At 49.0% G+C, this 18,801-nt stretch overlaps 1 protein-coding gene across 3 annotated transcripts in view; it reads left to right on the top strand.

Annotated features, from left to right (window-relative positions):
- LOC102111337 (syntaxin-binding protein 4-like) overlaps positions 1-18,058 on the top strand; it is a 46,502-nt gene extending 28,444 nt beyond the window's left edge. For all 3 annotated transcript variants that reach the window (XM_014252541.2, XM_088064100.1, XM_088064099.1), the window contains exons 8-22: positions 1,034-1,175; positions 1,365-1,471; positions 2,226-2,379; positions 3,916-3,988; positions 6,920-7,017; positions 8,904-9,000; positions 10,959-11,086; positions 11,573-11,665; positions 12,144-12,209; positions 12,306-12,494; positions 12,952-13,068; positions 14,240-14,289; positions 15,142-15,272; positions 16,465-16,522; positions 17,289-18,058. In XM_014252541.2, coding sequence (XP_014108016.2) covers positions 1,034-1,175; positions 1,365-1,471; positions 2,226-2,379; positions 3,916-3,988; positions 6,920-7,017; positions 8,904-9,000; positions 10,959-11,086; positions 11,573-11,665; positions 12,144-12,209; positions 12,306-12,494; positions 12,952-13,068; positions 14,240-14,289; positions 15,142-15,272; positions 16,465-16,522; positions 17,289-17,391 — 1,606 coding nt within the window. In that variant the 3' untranslated portion in view covers positions 17,392-18,058. The remainder of the gene's footprint in view (positions 1-1,033; positions 1,176-1,364; positions 1,472-2,225; positions 2,380-3,915; positions 3,989-6,919; positions 7,018-8,903; positions 9,001-10,958; positions 11,087-11,572; positions 11,666-12,143; positions 12,210-12,305; positions 12,495-12,951; positions 13,069-14,239; positions 14,290-15,141; positions 15,273-16,464; positions 16,523-17,288) is intronic.
- Positions 18,059-18,801: the final 743 nt, after the last annotated feature.

Below are 18,801 nucleotides of genomic sequence, written 5' to 3'. Positions count from 1 at the left end.
GAGATTTTGGGTTGAACAGAGCATTTGAATGTTGTATTTCATGACATCATTTCCCTAAGATTAAAGCAATGTTTTTTCATAAGACTAAGGCACATGGACAGCTTCCACTGGGGTATCTGACCACCAGGGATGGCATTGCTTGGGAACATGTGCTGGTGCCACTGTGAGGCAGGGGATGCACAGCTGCTGCTGTGTCTGAAGTTGTAACACAAGGAGCCAGTGCAAACAGTGGCTGCTATGGAAATAAACTGAAAAGTGAAAAGCCAGCTGCACCCACCAGCTTTGGAGGAAAAGGCTTGCTGATCCTCATACACCACCAAATCCTTCCTCAACCCACTCCCATGCTGCCCATGGGAGCTCAGTGAAATCTCTGCTCCCACAATTCTGCTACTGCCAGACCTCCCTGCGGTGGTGGCCTGTAGAGTCCTGTCCAGCAGCTCTCAGGGGGAAGGGCCCAGCCTGTTTGCTGCTCCTTTTCATCCTTGACTGAGCGAGCCACCTGCCACAGCAGCAGCTCTCAGTGTGGTGGGTGTTGCTATAAAGGATGCCCATTTCTTAGGGAATCTTGGATGATTTTGGCTCCAAACCCTGGTTAAGACACACCCAGCTGTGTATCCCGAGCTTCACTCTGGTGTTTGCTAAGAGCTGCTTGATAGCTGATCCATCTGTAAATTGCTGTCTGGTTATTTAGTTGGATTCAAGTAACAACCACGTTGATCATTTGTGTGCTTTTGGCTATAAAACCAGGAATGCCAAATATATTCTAGTTAAATCTTTAGTTTCTTCTTTAAATGAGTAATTCTCTATTTAGGATTAGGGGGAATCAGTCACCTTCATAGCATTGAACAATGTCTGCCAAAGAACAGGAGCCCTCACCTCCCCTTTCCAACGGTGGGTGGAAGAAAGGATGCAAATAAAAGGCTGGAAGAAGGTAGAAGGATCAGGCATGGAAGAAGATCCAGGCAGTTTGTTCAGCGATATGAGAAGATAATCCAGATCACCCTGAGTTACCTGCTGACTTCTCTCCTTGCAGCTACTCCATTGACTCTGGGATCCAGAGCATTTCTATAGCAAACTCCTCTGGCTTGGGGCTGACAATCAGTGGTGGATCCAACAGGCCTGACGGACCCATGATTTATGTCCAAGAGCTTCTGCCAGATGGGGACTGTTACAAAGTAAGTCAGCATGGAGACCCTCAGGAGCTCTGCCATGGAGACCTTTCCTAGAGGCTGTGGCTGTTCTGAAGCAGCTTTTCTAAGAGTAGATGTATAATTGCATGGATTAATGAGGATTTGTGTTGCAGGAGAAGGCTTTGGGCAGAGATATCCCCTCTCAATGCTGCGTCTTTCTCTGTGCTTGTTTAGGATGGCCGGCTCCGACCTGGAGACCAACTCATCGCTATCAACAGAGATTCTCTGGTGGGCAGCACACATGAGGAGGCCAGAAAAATAATTGAAAAAGCCAAATTCAGGTAGGCATAGAAAGTATTTCCTTTCATCATCAGGTGGTGTTGTGTCTTAGGCAGAACACTTCATGCCAAGGTTTGGCTTCAAGGGCACTGTTAGTCTTAAATGATGCTTTAAGGTGGACACATAAGGAAATCTTGAAGGCATGGATCATCCTGGAGTGTAATCCAGACCTTCCCTATGTTCTGGGCTTCATGAGTATCTCCTATCACTGCCCAGAAGAGCTTTGAAACAGAACTGAAGTTAAAAAAGGGAAAAAAAACTCAGGAGAGGACTTATGGATCTGTACAGGAGGGCAGAGCCAGGTGGAGATTGGGCTTTTCTCCCAGTTAACAAGTGACAGCACAAGAGGAAACAGCCCCAGGTAGTGCCAGAGGATGTTTAGACTGGATATAAGAAACAACTTCTTCATGGAAAGGGTTGTAAAGCTCTTGGCACAGGCTGCCCATGGCAGTGGTGGAATCAGCATTTGTAGAAGTGTTCAAAAACCATGGAGATGTGGCACTTGGGGACAGGGGTCAATGGTGGCCTTGCCAGTACCTGGGAAATGGTTGGACTCGATGATCTTAGGAGTCTTTCTCAACCTTAACCATTCCATGATTCAATGGAATGCAGCTGGTGGAGATCCAGCTGCACTGGTACAGGCTACTCAGGCTTAGGTGAGGTTGTCCTGGAGACAGAACCACAAGCATGGGAGCTCTGCAAATTTGTGCCTTTTGTTTTGTTAATAAGATGTTGTGTGTTTGTTGTTTGTTAAAGACACGAGGGAAGCACAGAAGTGGCCTTTATTCCTGGGAGGGGACGGTTACATCCGGGACTGTCAGTTCACAACAACATCCCATCCCCGCCTCCAAAGGCTGTGGGAAATGGCCTGAGCTCCTGCAGGCTGAAGGTCCACGTGAGGTCCCCAGAGGTAGGTGGAAGTTCATCTCAATCCTGGGATCTTTCCTTGGTCAGAGAACTCTTCTTTAGGGAGTCCCTGATAATACTTCTGGAAATCCTGTGGGAAGTCTGTACTGTTGATGTATTTACCTGCAGGCAGATATTTTAAATCAGAAATAATTTCTTCTCTCTTGGGTTTGAGACAGAGATAGATCTGTGGAGGTAATGACAGGAGTTTCATCTCCAGGGCCTGCATTCAGACCTGTTTCAAGAGTCTCAGGTTTAAAGAAAAAACAAAGCCCTTCTGTGGATAGCAACCTGCATCTCATTGGGCACCAGTCATAGGGCTGGAAGGGATCTCTGGAGTCAGTTTGATCTAGGCTCCTAGCCAAAGGCAGGCACAACTCTTTATTCTTCAAGCCCTCTGATGAGGATGAATCCCCAGCATTCCTGCACAGCCCATTCCTGCTCCTGACTACTCTAATGATAAGCCAGGTTCATTCCTCCTGCAAAGCCAAGCTCCACATTGTGTTTGCAGAGAAGTGCTCGAGCTGTGAACAGCTGGACAGGGTTTATCCACACAACCCTCAGGGTCTGCAGCTCCATTGTGTGCATTTGTCACTCCTCTCCTGAACTGGTGCCATGCTGGGTGTCCTTTCTGTCCTCTTCCACACAAATTTCCTTCAAGAGGGGCTGGCTGGATGTTCCTGTCATACACCACCATTCACAAAACCTCTTGCTTTCCAGCCCTGTGGGGACACAGACTTGTATGAATGTCACATATGTGTTGCCTAGGCTGGAGATGTGCCCTAGAAAGGCACCAGGGCCCCTGGAGCTGTGCTGAGTGCTGTGGTCAGACCCCTCCCCCCCAGCCTGTGGGATGCTATACACTTGTATGAAATCACACCACTGGCTGGACTGAAATGGCTCCTTTCCTCACTTTGCTGCTGCAAGATGGAACTTCTGATGAGGTCTGGACTTCCACATCAGGGAAAGAGTGCCCAGGCACATGTGCCACCTGTCTGTATGTCCTCAGCAGTCTGTGCCCCTCTTGGCATCCAAGCCCCCAGCTGTGTCAGAGATGTCTTGGTGGTGCTCACCCTCAGGTTATTTTTCCCTCTTCCTTGTGCTTTCAGCCATGACATAGCACACAAGAAAGGGTGTGAACTGATCTCAGCTTCCTGCCCTGCTCACTGGGATAATTATGGGTTTGGGGTAAATATTACACCTGGCTGTGGTCAGACTTGGGACCTCCCTGCTGGGTTGGATGCAGAGCTTTGGGGAGAATCTCTGTGGAGAAACCAGGTGAGGTCAAAACCAGCCTCAGCACTCAAGCACAGTTACAGCAAGGACAGAGGTGTTTGTGTGTGACCAGAGGTTTTGGGCTGGCTCAGCCTGTGCCAGGTGCTCCCAAAGGAACCCCTGGAGTACTTTCAAGCCCACCTGCACAAGAGATATATGTAGTGCCCTCATGGCTCTGCCTTGAACTCCTCTATCTCCTGCTCATTATTTACACCAGCAGATTCTTCTTAGCAACTGTCTGTGCCATTTTGTCTTGTTTTTCTAGAATAGGCGTGAAAATCCTTTTCCTGTGCCTTCTTTGTCACCGGACATTTGCCCACCAGAGCTTACGGTCTCAGGTGAGTCCTGCTCAGCCATTCTCTTTGTGTGGGTGACAAACAGCTGCGGTCCCTCAGAGCTGAGGATTGTGAAATTATAGAATCACAAAATCACAGAATGGATTGGCCTGGAAGGGACTTTAAAGCCCATCTCATTCCACCCCCTGCCATGGGCAGGGACACCTTCCACTGTCCCAGGTTGCTCCAAGCCCTGTCCTTGGACACTTCCAGGGATCCAGGGGCAGCCACAGCTGCTCTGGGCACCCTCCCCCCCCTCCCAGGGAACAATTCCTTCCCAATATTCCATCTAACCCTGCCCTCTGGCAGCAGGAATCCATTCCCTTGGTCCTATCACCAGATTTTTATCAGTGTTCATACTGCTGGAGTGGAATTTAATGGGGAGATAGTGACACTCAGCCTGCTCAGAGAGAGGGCCGCCAGCACCTTGGTTTACTCAACAAGTAGTAATTATGTCCATGTTTGCCCATAGTAGCAAAACTCTTTACTAAAGCATTCAAGGACTGAGGTATTCATAGGAGACAAATTCCTCCACTCTCAGCCTGTGGTTCATTTGCAGCAGTGGCTTTGCTCACCCCAGACATGCAGAAGGTTCTCCACAGGCCACATTCCCTTCTGGTGGGAATGGGGGGTCTTGGACACACAACATGAAAGCAGACAGGTTGGGATGTACACAGCAACTGTGGGCTCTGCCCAGGCTTTGAGGATGCGCTCAATTGGCCAAACTGGGAAATGGTTTAGAGGTGTTAAATAAATCAGATTTCTCTCTACACCCAAGCTTCAGTTTTTTGCTTATTTTTCCATGTTGTGTTTCATCTCTGTGTTTTGGGTCTCCTGAGCTCTTACCTTTTGTGGAGAGACCCACTCTGTACATCCAACAGTGTGACAGCAACAGGGGGTGAACCCGAATCACCCTCCAGCTTCCCAAATCCCTTAATACTGTTGAGGAAACCTCAATAATCCCCAGAGTCCAGGAAGACAACCTCCACCAAGGTACCCCCATCCCTGTGATAGGAAGGTAACTCCTGCCCCAAGGGAAGGATGGACTTTCTCAACAAATCCTGAACAAGTGCTGCCTCAAATCTTCAAATACTTTCAGCCTCAAATCCAACAGCCCTTCCTTCCCTGGGACATTGGCTCTGCTTACAAATCCCTGTGCCTTGCTGTAATTCCTTCTGGAAGGCTAAGAGCAAGCACTGGAGGTAAATCATGTTTAGTCCATACCTGGGATCAGCAGGAGATGGAGCAGCTGCTCCCAGGGTTGTCTGGCTCACCTTGGGCAAGCTCAGCAGCTTCAGCTCTGCCTTCCATGCTCCACTGGAGAAGTCCTGGGACAGGGATGAGCTCTGTCCTCCCTGCTCTGAGTGCTCTGCAGATGCCAGGGACACTCTCAGGTGGCCACCATGGACAGCCAGTCCCAGTGATGGGGACAGAGCAACCCAGCCCCAGCAGTGACCCACCCATGGCCTGACTTAGCTGGGGGATTTTATCACTCCAGGGTTTGAATGTGGGATGCCAAGGAGGCTTTATGTCAGTGTTGTCATCTGTGGAGACAGACAACTGGCTTTGAAAGAACAGCCAGGCTGGGAGCCTGGGCCAGGCAGTGCCTCTCTCTGGGTGCCTGATGGATGCCCTGGATATGGCTGTGTCCAGAGCTGACAGCAAAGCCACATGGAGCTAATCCTGATTAGCCATGGCTCCAAGGGTAACGGCTCTGCCCTTGAACTTGGAGAGGGAAGTGGTGGTGGCTGATCCAGCAAACCCATTTGCTACCTCTTGCTGCTTCCCAGCTGCTGGCCTTAGCAGAGCAGATGGATGCCTGGATTAGGAGGATTATACAGCACCTCTGCTGCTCCTCACTGCCTTCTCCTGGCACCTGGGCTCTGCCCTGAGGGACAGGAGGGTGAGGGGAGAAGTGCTGCAGGGATTCCAGAGGAGCTCTGTTATTTGGCAAAACAGGGCTTCCCGTGATGTTAACCAGATCCCAGGCAGGCAGAAGGAATTGCTCCCTGGGCAAATCTCGTGGTTGGCACAAGACGGAATTTTGTCCCCTGAGCTGATGGTTTGAGGGCGCAGGGTGGGCAGGGACAGGCACAGCAGCCCTGCACTCTTCTGGAGTCTGGTTGGGTTCTTCAGGAGCAGGTAACGCCTTCTACAGCCCTTTTCCCTGGGAGTATCATGGTTCCTTACAGCCAAGGGTTAATCATAATGGAAAAGGTGGGGTTCCCTCCAGGGATGGAGGGGCAGGGCTTGTGCTCTGGACCTTTCCAGCTGTGCAGCAGTGCTGGCAATGCTGAGCCAGCTGTTGGCAGCTGGATCGTCCAGCTCATGACAGCTTTTCACCAGCACAGCAGCTGCTGCTTCTGCCTCTCTCTGCCTCTGTGGCTGCTTCACAGCACATGTGGCTCCTTCTACCCAAAAAAACCTGCCTGCCCAGCTGAGGGGAAAAGGGTTCAAGGCTTTTTGCAGCCTTGGGGAGGGAAAAAAAATCTCAAAGTGGTGCTTTTCTACATCACTTCTAATCTGTTCATTCCTATGGGTGTCAGGAATTCTTTCAGTTTTGCTTAATCAGAGTAGACAAGAACCAGGCAGATTTTAATTAATTTTTCTCACAGTTCACCATAACTCCAAGACTCCACAAAACTCTGTGACTGGAAATTTCCAAAGTGCTATTTTTGCAGTTCTTTGTTCCTGGATGAAACATATTGTTTTAAACCATGCTGAAGCCCAGTTTCAGAAGGATTTGCCTCAGTATCCAATCTTTCCAACAGAGGCCTAGTTCAGCCTTCCAGAGTCAGTTTTAGTAAATCCTGGACTTGGATTTTTGCCCTGCTGCACACACTTTCTATTTCATACATCAAGAGATCTGAATTTCACTTTGCAGACGCCTCTACCCAAATGCTTCCCCATTAATATTTATTTTTGATTTTTCAGCACCAGCTTCTGCTTCTAACTACAAAGCAGCTTCAGGCACCAAACCTAAAGTAGCACTGGATCCCCATATCCGGCTCAAGGATGGAAAACTGGAACTGGTAAGTGGCAGATCCCTCTCCCCAAAGCAAGGTCTCCTCCTTGTGCACTGTGCAGGAAATAGTCCATCTTCAGGTGAGCTTGCTGGAGGTCGAGTCCAGTCTCTGAAGGTAAAGAGGGTGAAACATTCTGACTGTGTCCATCCCTTGGCTCATCTTGGCTGTTTCTTGGCTCCATGAAGCTCCAGAAGTCTTCTCCTGGCAGCTGCACCTCCCTTGGACATTATGCTGTTGGCTAAGGTTGTGCCCTCCAAACTTTTGGTCACTGCTAGGGTGACCTCAGGCAGTCTGGTGTGGGGAAGGGAAGGCTGAGATAGGAGATACCTCATCGAGAAGCCATCCAGAATCGCTGCTTTTTCCATCATTTTATAGAAAACACATTCCATGGGCATGGAGCGGAGCTGCCCGTGTGCTCACCGAGACCCCGGTGAGGGGCAGGGTGCCTTGGGGGCCGTGTCCCAGTCTGGCACTTTGGGTTTTTCCGGCGTTTGAGAGGGGACGTGGGGACAGAGGGCCCGATGTGCCGAACATCTGCTGCCCCCCGCCGGCAGCGCGGCGGAGCCATCCCCGGAGCAGAGTTATTCTGCCAAAGAGTGATCCCGGCAGCATCTGCACAGGACCCCTGCTCCTCTGGGGGACAGAGCGACCCCTGCTCCTCTGGGGGACAGAGCGACCCCTGCTTCTCTGGGGGACAGAGCGACCCCTGCTTCTCTGGGGGACAGAGCGACCCCTGCTCCTCTGGGGGACAGAGCGACCCCTGCTCCTCTGGGGGACAGAGCGACCCCTGCTTCTCTGGGGGACAGAGCGACCCCTGCTCCTCTGGGGAACAGAGCGACCCCTGCTTCTCTGGGGGACAGAGCGACCCCTGCTCCTCTCGGGGACAGAGCGACCCCTGCTCCTCTGGGGAACAGAGCGACCCCTGCTCCTCTCGGGGACAGAGCGACCCCTGCTCCTCTCGGGGACAGTGGCTCCTCTCGGCTGCCAGGAGCGCCTGGCTTCGCTTTGAAAAGCTGGGTTAGGCTCGGGCGGTTGCAGTGGTGACAGGGTGTGGGGTGACACCGGCTGGGACAGCCTGAGGTGGCTTTCGGGTGGCCAACCCCGCCGACATCCCAAAGCCTGGGAGCCTGCAGCGCTGCCTTGCACTGGGCAGAGGAGCAGGAGGTGGGACAGGAACGGGACAGGGACTTGCTGGGGCTGGAAAGGTGAGTGAGGGTCCCTCCGCAGCCCCTTCCCAGGGAATTTCCGGGAGCTGCTGTGAGAGAGAGCTCCGAGTGCAGCCTGGCACAGGTCAGCGTTTCACTCGGGCTCTTTCTCAGAGTCTGCTGAGCTCGACTTTGTCTTTTAAAAGCTTTCAGCTGCTGCTGCCAGCAGGGAAGTGGGGCTTGCACAGTTTATCTGCTCCTGTGCTGCCCTGAGGTTGAATTGATAAATATCAGTATTAGTTAGGGCGTCAGGAGTAATGAGAAAGCAAAACATGCAGTGGAGGAGCAAAATGTTTGAATGTCTCCTCTCTCCATGAGAAATACTCTGTTAACAGCTTTTATCTTCCTGCTCCCAAACACAGTTTCTGGGAAGAAAGAGAGAGAAGAGGCAGAGCTCTTGCCAGTTGAGTCTTGCTAAAATTCCACTGGCTTTTGATAAAAGTCCTGAAAACTCATCAGATCTGCAAATCTGATTGCAGATAAAATGTTCTTGGAGGGATGTGAACCTGTGCTCAGGAACAGACATTTCTGTACGTGTGCAGCAAAGGAGAGACTGGAAATCCAATCCAAGTCTGTTCCTTTGGGAGATGCTGCCTGGAGAAACCCAGAAGTGTCTTCCCAGTGCTTATGCCAAAGATTTGCTTTTCCAGTATTTTTCTTTTCAAAGGCTCCTTGTTTCTGCTCAAGGTTCTGCAGTATCTTGGTCTGGATGTGACTGAGGAGAAGAAGAGGCAGCTCCGGCAAAGCCTGACCACGGACTCACAGGGGACTGTGGCCTACGGAGGTGAGTGGGAGCTCTGCCCAGGGGGGACCTGACCTTTCTGTGTAGTTTCACTGGCAGCTAAAAAGGGACAGAAGTGGCAGGAGAGACACCTGGGTAGTGATGGAGCCTGTAAAGAGGGAAAGTCACAGGCACAAAGGAAGGCATTCTGTAGAATCATGGAATCCTGGAATGGTTTGGGTTGGAAGGGAACTCAAAATTCATCTCATTCCACCAGACACCTTCTACTATCCCAGGCTGCTCCAAGCCCTGTCCAAGAGGACACTTCCAGGGATGGATCAGTCACAGCTTCACTGTGAAACCTGGGCCAGGGCCTCACTGCCCTCACAGGGAAGAATTTCTTCCTAACATCTAATCTAAACCTACTCTCTATCAGTTTAAAGCCATTCCCATTGTCCTATCATAAAGTCAGACTAAAAGAAAGTTGGTGCAAGGGCTTACTTTCCTTAAAATCCCACCTTTCCTAGCAGGAACTGGCCAGAGGGGACACAGAAAATAAAAGCCAGTTCTGCCTTCTGTGGCCTTCCAGAGCATGGCTGACCCACAGGGTCTGCTCCACAGAAAACTTCCAGCAAAAATCCAAAACCATCAGCAATGTCCCCAGCAGAGAGAACAGTCACAAGGCATCTGGATCAATGTTTTGTGCAGAGTGAGGGATGGGACACAGAACCACAGCCCTCTCCTACCAGTGACTGGCATTGTCGTTTCTGGCAACAGAAATAAGGATGTTTGGGGGTATTTAGCAAATGTGCTGCTTTTGCAGAGACTCTGGCTCCTGCTGCAGCCCAGGGACTGAGCACCATCCAGGACAGGCTTCAGGATGGGACCATGTGAACCTCACAAAGTTCAACAAGGCCAAGTGCATGTTCTGCGCCTGAGTCAGGGCAATCGCAAGCACAGATCCAAGCTGGGTAGAGAAGGGATGGAGAGCAGCTCTGGGGGAAGGATTTGGGGTGTTGGAGGATGAGAGCTGGCCATGCCCTGGCTGTGAGCACCCAGAAACCCCCCTGGGCTGGGCTGAGCCCTGGTGTGGGTAACAGGAGGGGGGGATTCTGTCCCTCAGGTGAGACCCCACCTGCAGAGCTGCCTCCAGCCCTGGGGACACCTCAGAGCCTAAAGGGGCTCCAGGAGAGCTGCAGAGGAACTTGGGACAAGGGATGGAGGGACAGGACACAGGGAATGGCTTCCACTGCCAGAGGGCAGGGATGGATGGGATATTGGGAAGGAATTGTTCCCTGGGAGGGTGGGCAGGCCCTGGCACAGGGTACCCAGAGAAGCTGTGGCTGCCCCTGGATCCCTGGAAGTGTCCAAGGCCAGGCTGGACGGGGCTTGGAGCAGCCTGGAATAGTGGGAGGTGTCGCTGCCCATGGCAGGGGGGATGGAATGGGACCATCTTCAGAGCCCCTTTGTGCCCAAACCATTCCATGCTTCTGTGATTCTGTGACTGGAAGCTCTGGGACCCTTGTGCCACCTCCCTGATGGTTCCCACCTGTCCCACGCAGCCTCTTCTGCTGTGCTTTCCTTCATGTCTGAAAGCAAAATGAATGTGGATTTTCAGACTTGTCATTTTAACACCTTTTCTAAGTGCTGAACTCACTGAGTTGTCTTTTTGTTTAAATCAGCAACATGACAAATGTCAGCAAGTGCCTTTTGTCAGGGAAATGTGGGTTTAGCTTAAAATTTTAAAACTTTCAGAACCACAGTGGTGAAAATTCCCCTGTGAAAATATCTGGGGTTTTCTGGGTTTTAGAAATGTAGGTTTTTTCAGTTGGATAAGAGACAGGAGTCCGATAAAGACTGTCAATAACTCATTTGAGCTTGCTGGGATTGCTGATGAACCCAGGATTATCATCTCTAAACCCTGCTCAGCACCAGTGGATGGCCCCAAAATCAGTGCCATTTTCTCCTAACACACAGCAATTTTCTCTTTTAGCCTGGTATAAACTGATTGTTTCTCACAGATGTTCTCCAAGCTCTCAGGGATCTGATGCAGGAGGAGCTGGATGAGGCTGGTCTGGATTCCAGCTCTGTGCTCTTCACTCAGCATGAAGTGGCCAATTTGCTGGATACATCGGCTTTTCACTCCCCGGTCAGTCACCCCAAAGCTCTTCTACATTGAATCCATGGATTTTCTACATGAAATCCATGGGATTCTGAGATGGGAAAAGCTAAATTACCATCTTCTGCTTGTTCTAGAGTTAGAAAGACAAGGCAGAACTATTCATTAATCATTTTTTAATAGGTAATTCTATAAAAGACTTCAAACTTCTCATTTTTAATAAGGAAATAACAGTGTCTATGGGATAATATGAGGAAGCAGCATGGCAGTTATGCAGAAGGAAAAATAGCCATAATTAATCAATTCTAAGTAATTTCATTTGGTTCATGAAGTGAAAATTCACTCTAGCTATTTCAGCAATGATGAGGGATCAGAGAGTGAAATTCTGTGGGGCAAAATGAACCATCCTGGAGCTGAATTATTTAATGTGCCTTTTGATCTATTGCATAAAAATGCTGACTTCTTTTTGAGGCGATTTTGATTCAATGTGTGATGAGTCTGTCCCTCTCCTTGCAGACTTTTGACTCTCTCAACTGCAATGACAGCGAGGACCTGGAGCAGCTGCAGCTGGAGATGAGGGATCTGCGGCACGAAGTCCGCAGGCTGAAGGTGGAGCCTCCCTTGGAGCAGATTTCTTGGCTGGGGTGTTCTGTAGCTCTCCATGGGGGTAATGGGGTGGCCCATCCCTCTGGAGAAGTCACCAGTTTGCATTCTGTGCATTCCTCGTCACACAGGAGCCTCTCACCCTCCACTCTCCTTAATTGACTCTTTCTCACTCTCAACCTCAAAGGAAAACTTATTTGTACTCAAAGCATGCAGTCCCATCTCAGCAGGTAGTTAATATATTTAAAAAGCAGGTCTCATTAAGAGTGTGTGATTAACAGAAGCAGTGCCTGTCCTCTCAACCTCACCTGGCTCTGAGCACCTCAGCTGTGTCCAGCTGGAATTCTGCAGGTCACAGCCCTAAAAGCTCTCCCTGTGGGGGAGCAAAGTGCACAGAACTTCTGTAAAATAATATTTTGGTGGGTAGGGGCATTCTAGAAAATGTCATTTGTTGCTTCTAATCTGGTGAAAATATTTCCCACAGTCTCTCCTGAGAGAAGTGGAGAGCAGCAAGAAGTTGATGGAGGATGAGCTCCAGAGGCTGAACCAAGTTAGTGAAGGGATTTCTGGGGTGTTTGGGGTGGGTTTTGGGGTTGGCAGCTGAGGGGGATGTGGTGTGTTCATCAGAAGTTCTGGGTGCTTGCAGAAGGCGCTGGGGTTCCTGTCAGAGAACCGGACCCTGCACAGCAAACTGCAGATGGCCGAGGTGGTGCAGAGACAGGCTCACAGCGCAGAGCAGGACTATGAGGAAGTGATCCACCTGCTGGAGGCTGAAATTGCAGAACTGAAGATGCAGCTGGCAGGGAAAAAAGCAAAGCACGTCTCTGAAATAGAGGTAATACAACCCCTCGGTCTGGGGAAAAACCCACAACCCCTCAGACTCTCCTTCTGTGGGCTCAGAGAATCATGGAATGATCTGGGCCAGAAAGGACCTTAAAGCCCATCTCATTCCACCTCCCTGCCATGGGCAGGGACACCTTCCACTGTCCCAGGCTGTTCCGTGCCCCATCCAACCTGGCCTTGGACACTTCCAGGGATGGGGCAGCCACAACTAAGGCTACCCTCCTTCAATTTACACAGGAGAAAATGAAACAGCACATAGATCATTTGCTGTGTGGGACCACAAGGCCAACACAGTCTCTGGATCTGTTATAATATGCATAACTTCCACTGTCCCTTCCCAAAGGACACTGCTTTTGCTTTTTGTAGCAAATGTCACAAACTGTTGTTTCCAAAAGCTAAGGCTGGAGCATCACCACCACCTTTCTCCTCCTCTTGTGTCCCTGCCTCAGGAGGACATCCTGGAGCTGAAGAGGCAGCTGTCCCTGGCTGATGGCCAGCTACGAAAATCCGAAGTGTCACGGAAGCGCCTGGAGATCTGCAATAGGAAGCTGCTCCTGTTTGTGCAGGTGAGGTGTGGAACTGCCCCGGTGCTGCAGCATCACCACGGCCTCTTTCCTTCAGGGTGGTTTTGCAAGTCCAATCAACTTCCTGCTCCATAAGCAAGAGGGGGACTTTTTTCCTGTCTCACCCAAAAAGTCACTGTCTGTTGATTAGGAGGAAGCAGGGAATGAACTCAGATCTCCTCATATCCCTGGGAGCGATGCAAACTCCGTGGTGCAGGTTTTGCTGGTGGCTCTGCTCTGCCTGGCTCCCTCTGCTGAGGCTGCTCTAGGAACTTTGCTGTCAAAATCATCCCTGCTCACCTTCCCTTGCAATAGCTGAGGGTTGCTTCTCTATAAACAGGAGCCTGGAGAGTGGCCTTGCTCTTCCAGTGCTTTTTCCTCCCTGGATTTCCTGCAAAATCTCACAGTTTAGTCTTTCAATTGGCAGTTTTTCCACTTCATTCCCCATATTGGGAACACCAGTATGTGTAATTAATAAACTGGCCAGCATGGGAAAGATTAGTACTCAGTGAATCTGCTTTGGCTACTGGTGGCCTGTCCCAAGAACTCTTGAAATCAAGCAGAAACAGTGGAGCAAAAGGAAATGTAGACACTGTGTCCTCTGCCCCAGAGAAGGAAGAATTAAATGCCCCCAGAGATTCAGCACTATGTGCTAGAGCCTGTGCAGTTCGGGGTCAGACTTTGGAAATATATCTCACTTGACCCCAGGGTCAAACATCACAGGATTTTGAGCACTTGAGCAAAATATCTTCCTTTTTTCTCCAGCCCTCAGTAGTGTTGGAGAAGTGCATGGTAATGAGAGCTTACACGTGCAGGTCCAGGAGCCAGGGCTTGCTGGCAGCAATGATCACTGAAATGCAGCCTGCAAAATTATTCCTTGGAAGAGGATTTTTGTGTTGCATTTCATATATTTTAGCAGCAGTATTAAAATGCAGAATTCAGATGTGTCTGTAGATTCATGAATACTGCCTGAGCTGAAAAAGGCCTTGAGATATTCGCTTCAAGGGCAATGAATAAGCAGAAGCTGATTACTGTCATATTAAATCTGATCATCAGGAAAAACCCATGGGGTTTGTTCTCAGGAATTATTCATTCCTCCAAGTTTGAAACCTTTTTCTTTTTTTCTTTTTGTTTTTCTTTTTGTTTTTGTTTTGTTTTTTCTGTTGCATGACAGAACATTCACAAGGTCCTGAGTACACACAGTCATTTACCAGATGAGAAAAGGTAGGAGATGGCTTCTGGGAATGTTGAACAGCAACATGAAATGTCCTTTTCTGACATTTCTCAGGGGAAGGTGCTTCACACGTAACCTACCCAGAGTTTCTAAACATACTTTCACTTTGGAAGTGAAACCATGGGAGAAAGATGATCTGAGGCTGCTGGTGGGTTGGTGTTGGGGGATTTTGGCCTCTGTTCAGGCTTTTTTTGGGAGTGAGTTGCTGAAACTCTGCTTGGGTTAAATTGCTCTTGTCAGCAGAGACCCCAGGCATGTTTCAGAGCAGCAGAATTTTTACCCACCTGATTTTCCAAACATAAACCAGGTTTTGGCTCCAGGACCACATCCTTTTTTATCAGCAGTTAGGGTAGATAGCGTGTAAGCAAAGCAAGGAGCTGTCAAGACTCTCAGCTGCATGAAAGGCTGCAGAAATAGAGCTCAGGCTTCTGGACTCCCCTCCAACCTGAGCCTATCTCCTGCCACTTGGGCAAAAATGTACCACAACTCTGTGTGTTTTTAACTGATTAAATCATTGAAAAGTGGTTGTCCCATCAATAATGACCAGTCCCTTTAAAGACCAGTTTTTAAGAGGGAAGGAAATCAGTTTTTAAGTTTTCAAGCTGGTTATTTCTAATATAATGCAGGGGAAATGCTTTTAACAGATTCTAAAGAATACTTTGCTATTTGTCTGTAACAAAGCAATGCAAGCGTGTCTAACAGACACTTAAATGCAGAGGGATGGACATGCAACCCCCCAAACACGCAGAATTTATGTAGCACATCCTTCCTGAGAGGCTGCCCAGGATTGTCAATGACCATTCTCTGACAGAAGTATTGATGGCACTTTCCGTATTTATAAGCGTCAGCCATGAAACAGAAGAGGATAAAACAGATGCAGTCTCAGACACATCTCTTCCATCTTCAGATCTTGTTGACCTTTTGCTATCAGAAGCTAAAGAACTGTTAGCACCAATGCTCTCCAACAAGGACGGTAAGCACTAAATTAACCAGAGAAAGCTGAATCCCAGCAAGTCTTAGGGGTTTCTGTCAGTGTTATTGACAGTTTCCAGCACCTCCCTTGTTTTTCCATACCAGTTGAGCCTCCCTGATTCTCTCATGCTCACTGAGATGTAATTGCCCTCCCTATATCCATGTGACTCATCTTTGAATCTGCAATGCAAGACTTGTGCCAGGGCCAAAGGAAAGGTGTTTATCCAGGGAAAAGAAACAGGCAGGAGGATGGTTTCACAGAGTCATTGAAATGCTGGTTGAAAGGGACTGCTGGAGACCAGATCTTCTGCTCCAGGTAGGGCTATCCCAGTAGAGGGGATCTGCAGTGGGTTTAGCCAGCCAGGATGGAGATCCACAGCCTTCCTGGATGGTGTTCCCTCACTGCTCTGAGACAAAGACCTTCCCAGCACCCAGGGCAGCCCCCAGGGGCAGCCTGTGGCAACTGCCCCCAGTTACACTGGCTGCACTGCTCAGCTCCAGCATCCTTTAATTGCCCCTGACACAGCAGTGGGGGCTGTGAAGTTGCCTCTTGGCCTGTTCTTTGCCAGGCTAAATAAGCCCAGCTTCCTAAGCCCTCCCCACCCTCTCCCTGCAGGCCTGGGGTTCCCTTGCTGGACTCTGTCCAGTTTCCCAACAGCTTTAAACCCAGGATCCAAACTTTCCTTACACCATTCAGGTACAGCTACAGCAGTGCTGAACAGAACAGAAAAGTCATCTCCTCATTTCCTTGGAGTAAAAACCAGCCATGCTCCTTTTTCCTCACATCTGTGATAAAATCAGGGAACAGACATCGAGCTCCATGGGAGTCTGGATTAACTTTCCCAGTCTGGGACTCTGAGCTGGTCCATGAGCCATAAACATTTCTTGGTGGCAGTTATTTGACTCTTCCCACACAAAATGAGAGTCTGACCTCCTCAGTGTCACGTTCAGGTGAATGCACAGCCCCAAACAGGTGCTATTCACCAGCTCAGTGTGGCCACAGCCCAGCACTGGCTTTGTCTCAAAGCACAAGACACAAAGGAAATAATTGCAAGCTTTCAGGAGCACCTCTGGTTTACGAGCACTGTCAGCATTTTCTGAGCTCCTGCCCCATTTAAATGTGCATTATCATAATGCAGCAGCATTGGGCATGTTCTCTGCACTAACATTTGGCTCTGTGCTTCCATCTGCAGCTCTGCCATGGGACAGGGACCAGTGCCTGCCTGCTGAAGGAATCCCAAATTACAAGGAGTAGGTGTCAAAACTGCTGTGGTCTGTAATTTGGACAACACAGATACTAAAAATTCCCGTTTGTTTTGTTTGGGTTTTTTTAACCAAAACTGTTGCTTGACAACTTTTGATCAGACAGTCTAGGAGAGGCCTCCAGATGGCCATGACAGAGAAATACTGTGAATTTCCTAGACAGAAAGAGACTTCTGCCCTGTAAGGTGTGAATTCCTGGATTTCTCTTTTGCGTTACAAAATACTGGTTTTCCTCTGGGCCAGATGGGAATTTGTGGTTCTGTGGCTTGTCTAGCTGCCATTTTTATAGTGCACCCTGTGTAAGGGAAAAAGCGTCACTGAATATGTTAATCTTTCATGCTGTGATATCGAGATGCTGTGAAGCTCCAGACAGGGAGAGCAGGATGATATGGCTTTGTTTGGACCTGAAACTGTTAAATTTCCCTGAAACCTCTTAAATGCCTTATGTTTAACAGAGCCATTTCCTAAAGTTATCTGAAAGGGCACTTTGAGACCTAAATATCTCGTAGCACTTTCTTAGCTTAACTCAACATGAAGATCTGCCAGCACAGTTTTTTGTTTAGGTACAAAGTACCCATTTGCAAATGATAATTTCAAGGTTATGAAAAGCGTTTTCAGACAAAACAGGCAGCCTGCACAGTCTAACCAGGCAAGATCTGTGGCTTCCTCTTTTTTCCTAAATTACGAGTGCTGTCTTCACATTATCCTCTGTGTCCTTCTCCCAAACTACCTAAGGCATGTTTCTCCTTTTCAGCCACCTTCATCAGAAGACCACGTGGCCCCCTCCTGCAGGCCAGACCAAGAGTGACCAACCACAGTCACCAAGCCCAACAGAACTGCCTAAGAAGCCAACATAAATATCCCATGGCTTGGTGGTGCTCCCAAGCACGGCCACCCATGCCATGGGAGAAGGGAAAGACACCCCCAGGCACCTCAGCTTCCAGGCCAAGCAGACTGAGAACAAGCTTTCTAACACAAGACTAATTCTTCCTAACTATCCAAGACTTTTTCAGCCACCTCCCCTGCATGTCTACCTCTGAGTTACCATACAAGGCTTTTTGCTCACGGTTTTGCAGCTTTATAGGAAAAATATTCTCAAGAGGCTACAGAGGCCTGGATTTCAGTGGCAGCCTTTTAGAGCTTGTATTCTGGGTAGCATGAATGTACCTGAGGGACTCAGGGGTCTCCAACAGATCCCTTTTGGTATTTCAGATGAAAAACCAAAGTCTATTTAGTGGCTGTAATCAAAGCAGCTTAATCCGTAGTGTCCTAGCTGTCTTGGGGTAGGTAATTCTCTTTTTATTCTTTTTGTATAGTTTATCCCAGCTGCAGTGCTTGAAGGGGGAAGCAGCACCTCAGCAGTTGCTGGCTAGAGTGCAGGACAGCCAGCAGGGTGCTCCGGTCACAGTGTGGACACCGAGCCCTCCCTGGAACGTGGGGCAGGACATGGTGGGCATAGTGAACATAGCTCAGGAAAGGTCCCTGGTGTCACTGGGAAATGAGATCCACACAGTGCAAGACTGAGACAGCAATGAATGGGGATCGGATCTGAGATGGGCAGAGGTCTGGAAAATAAAATGGAAACGCTCCTCACAAGGAGTTTGCTCTCTGGGTTCTGATTGCAGCTGCTGCGTTCAGCGTCTCACAGACAAAGACACAGCTTGAGACCATTTTTCCTCCCTCTTATTTTGGCAGCTCCTGGGGTGATGCATTGAGAAGTTGCAGGAAAATGGGGTACAATCTGGCTTTTACAAATAATTTGTTAAGATTACTTCAAATCTTCTTTGTGAGGGTTCAAAGCATGTGGATCTTTTATTGTCTAAATTAAAGGCTTAGGAAAAATCATGACCCTCACCAGTATCTCTTGCACTCGAGGTATCACTGCACTGCTAAACCAGCAACTGTGTGGTGGAATATATCACATAAATAACTAGTCTGAAATTTTGGGTAAGCTTAATTTCATAGCTTGGGGTAAATTAAATCTTGGGAGTGCATACCTCAGAATATAAATTAAAGGACTTCTTTTAAAAGGAGATATACTTTTGGACTGCTTACAAGGAATATTCCCAGGAAGAAGAAAATACTCATCTTGGGATACCCTGTGTTTAATAGCTCATTCCCCAATGCTCTCTGCTGTGATGGAATGATAGCAAATCCTGGTGTTACCTGTGGGTTTGGCCCTAGAGCTCTGTTCTCATCTCCTGTATTACACAGACAGGAGGTACACAAAGCAAAATCCAGTATCTCCAGTCTGGTGTACCCTGACT

This window comes from Pseudopodoces humilis, chromosome 18 (genome assembly GCF_049639895.1).
Source record: "Pseudopodoces humilis isolate 2021_Gansu_Grassland_sample_001 chromosome 18, ASM4963989v1, whole genome shotgun sequence".
Lineage (NCBI taxonomy): Eukaryota > Metazoa > Chordata > Aves > Passeriformes > Paridae > Pseudopodoces > Pseudopodoces humilis.
This window is presented reverse-complemented; position numbering and strand designations above follow the sequence as displayed.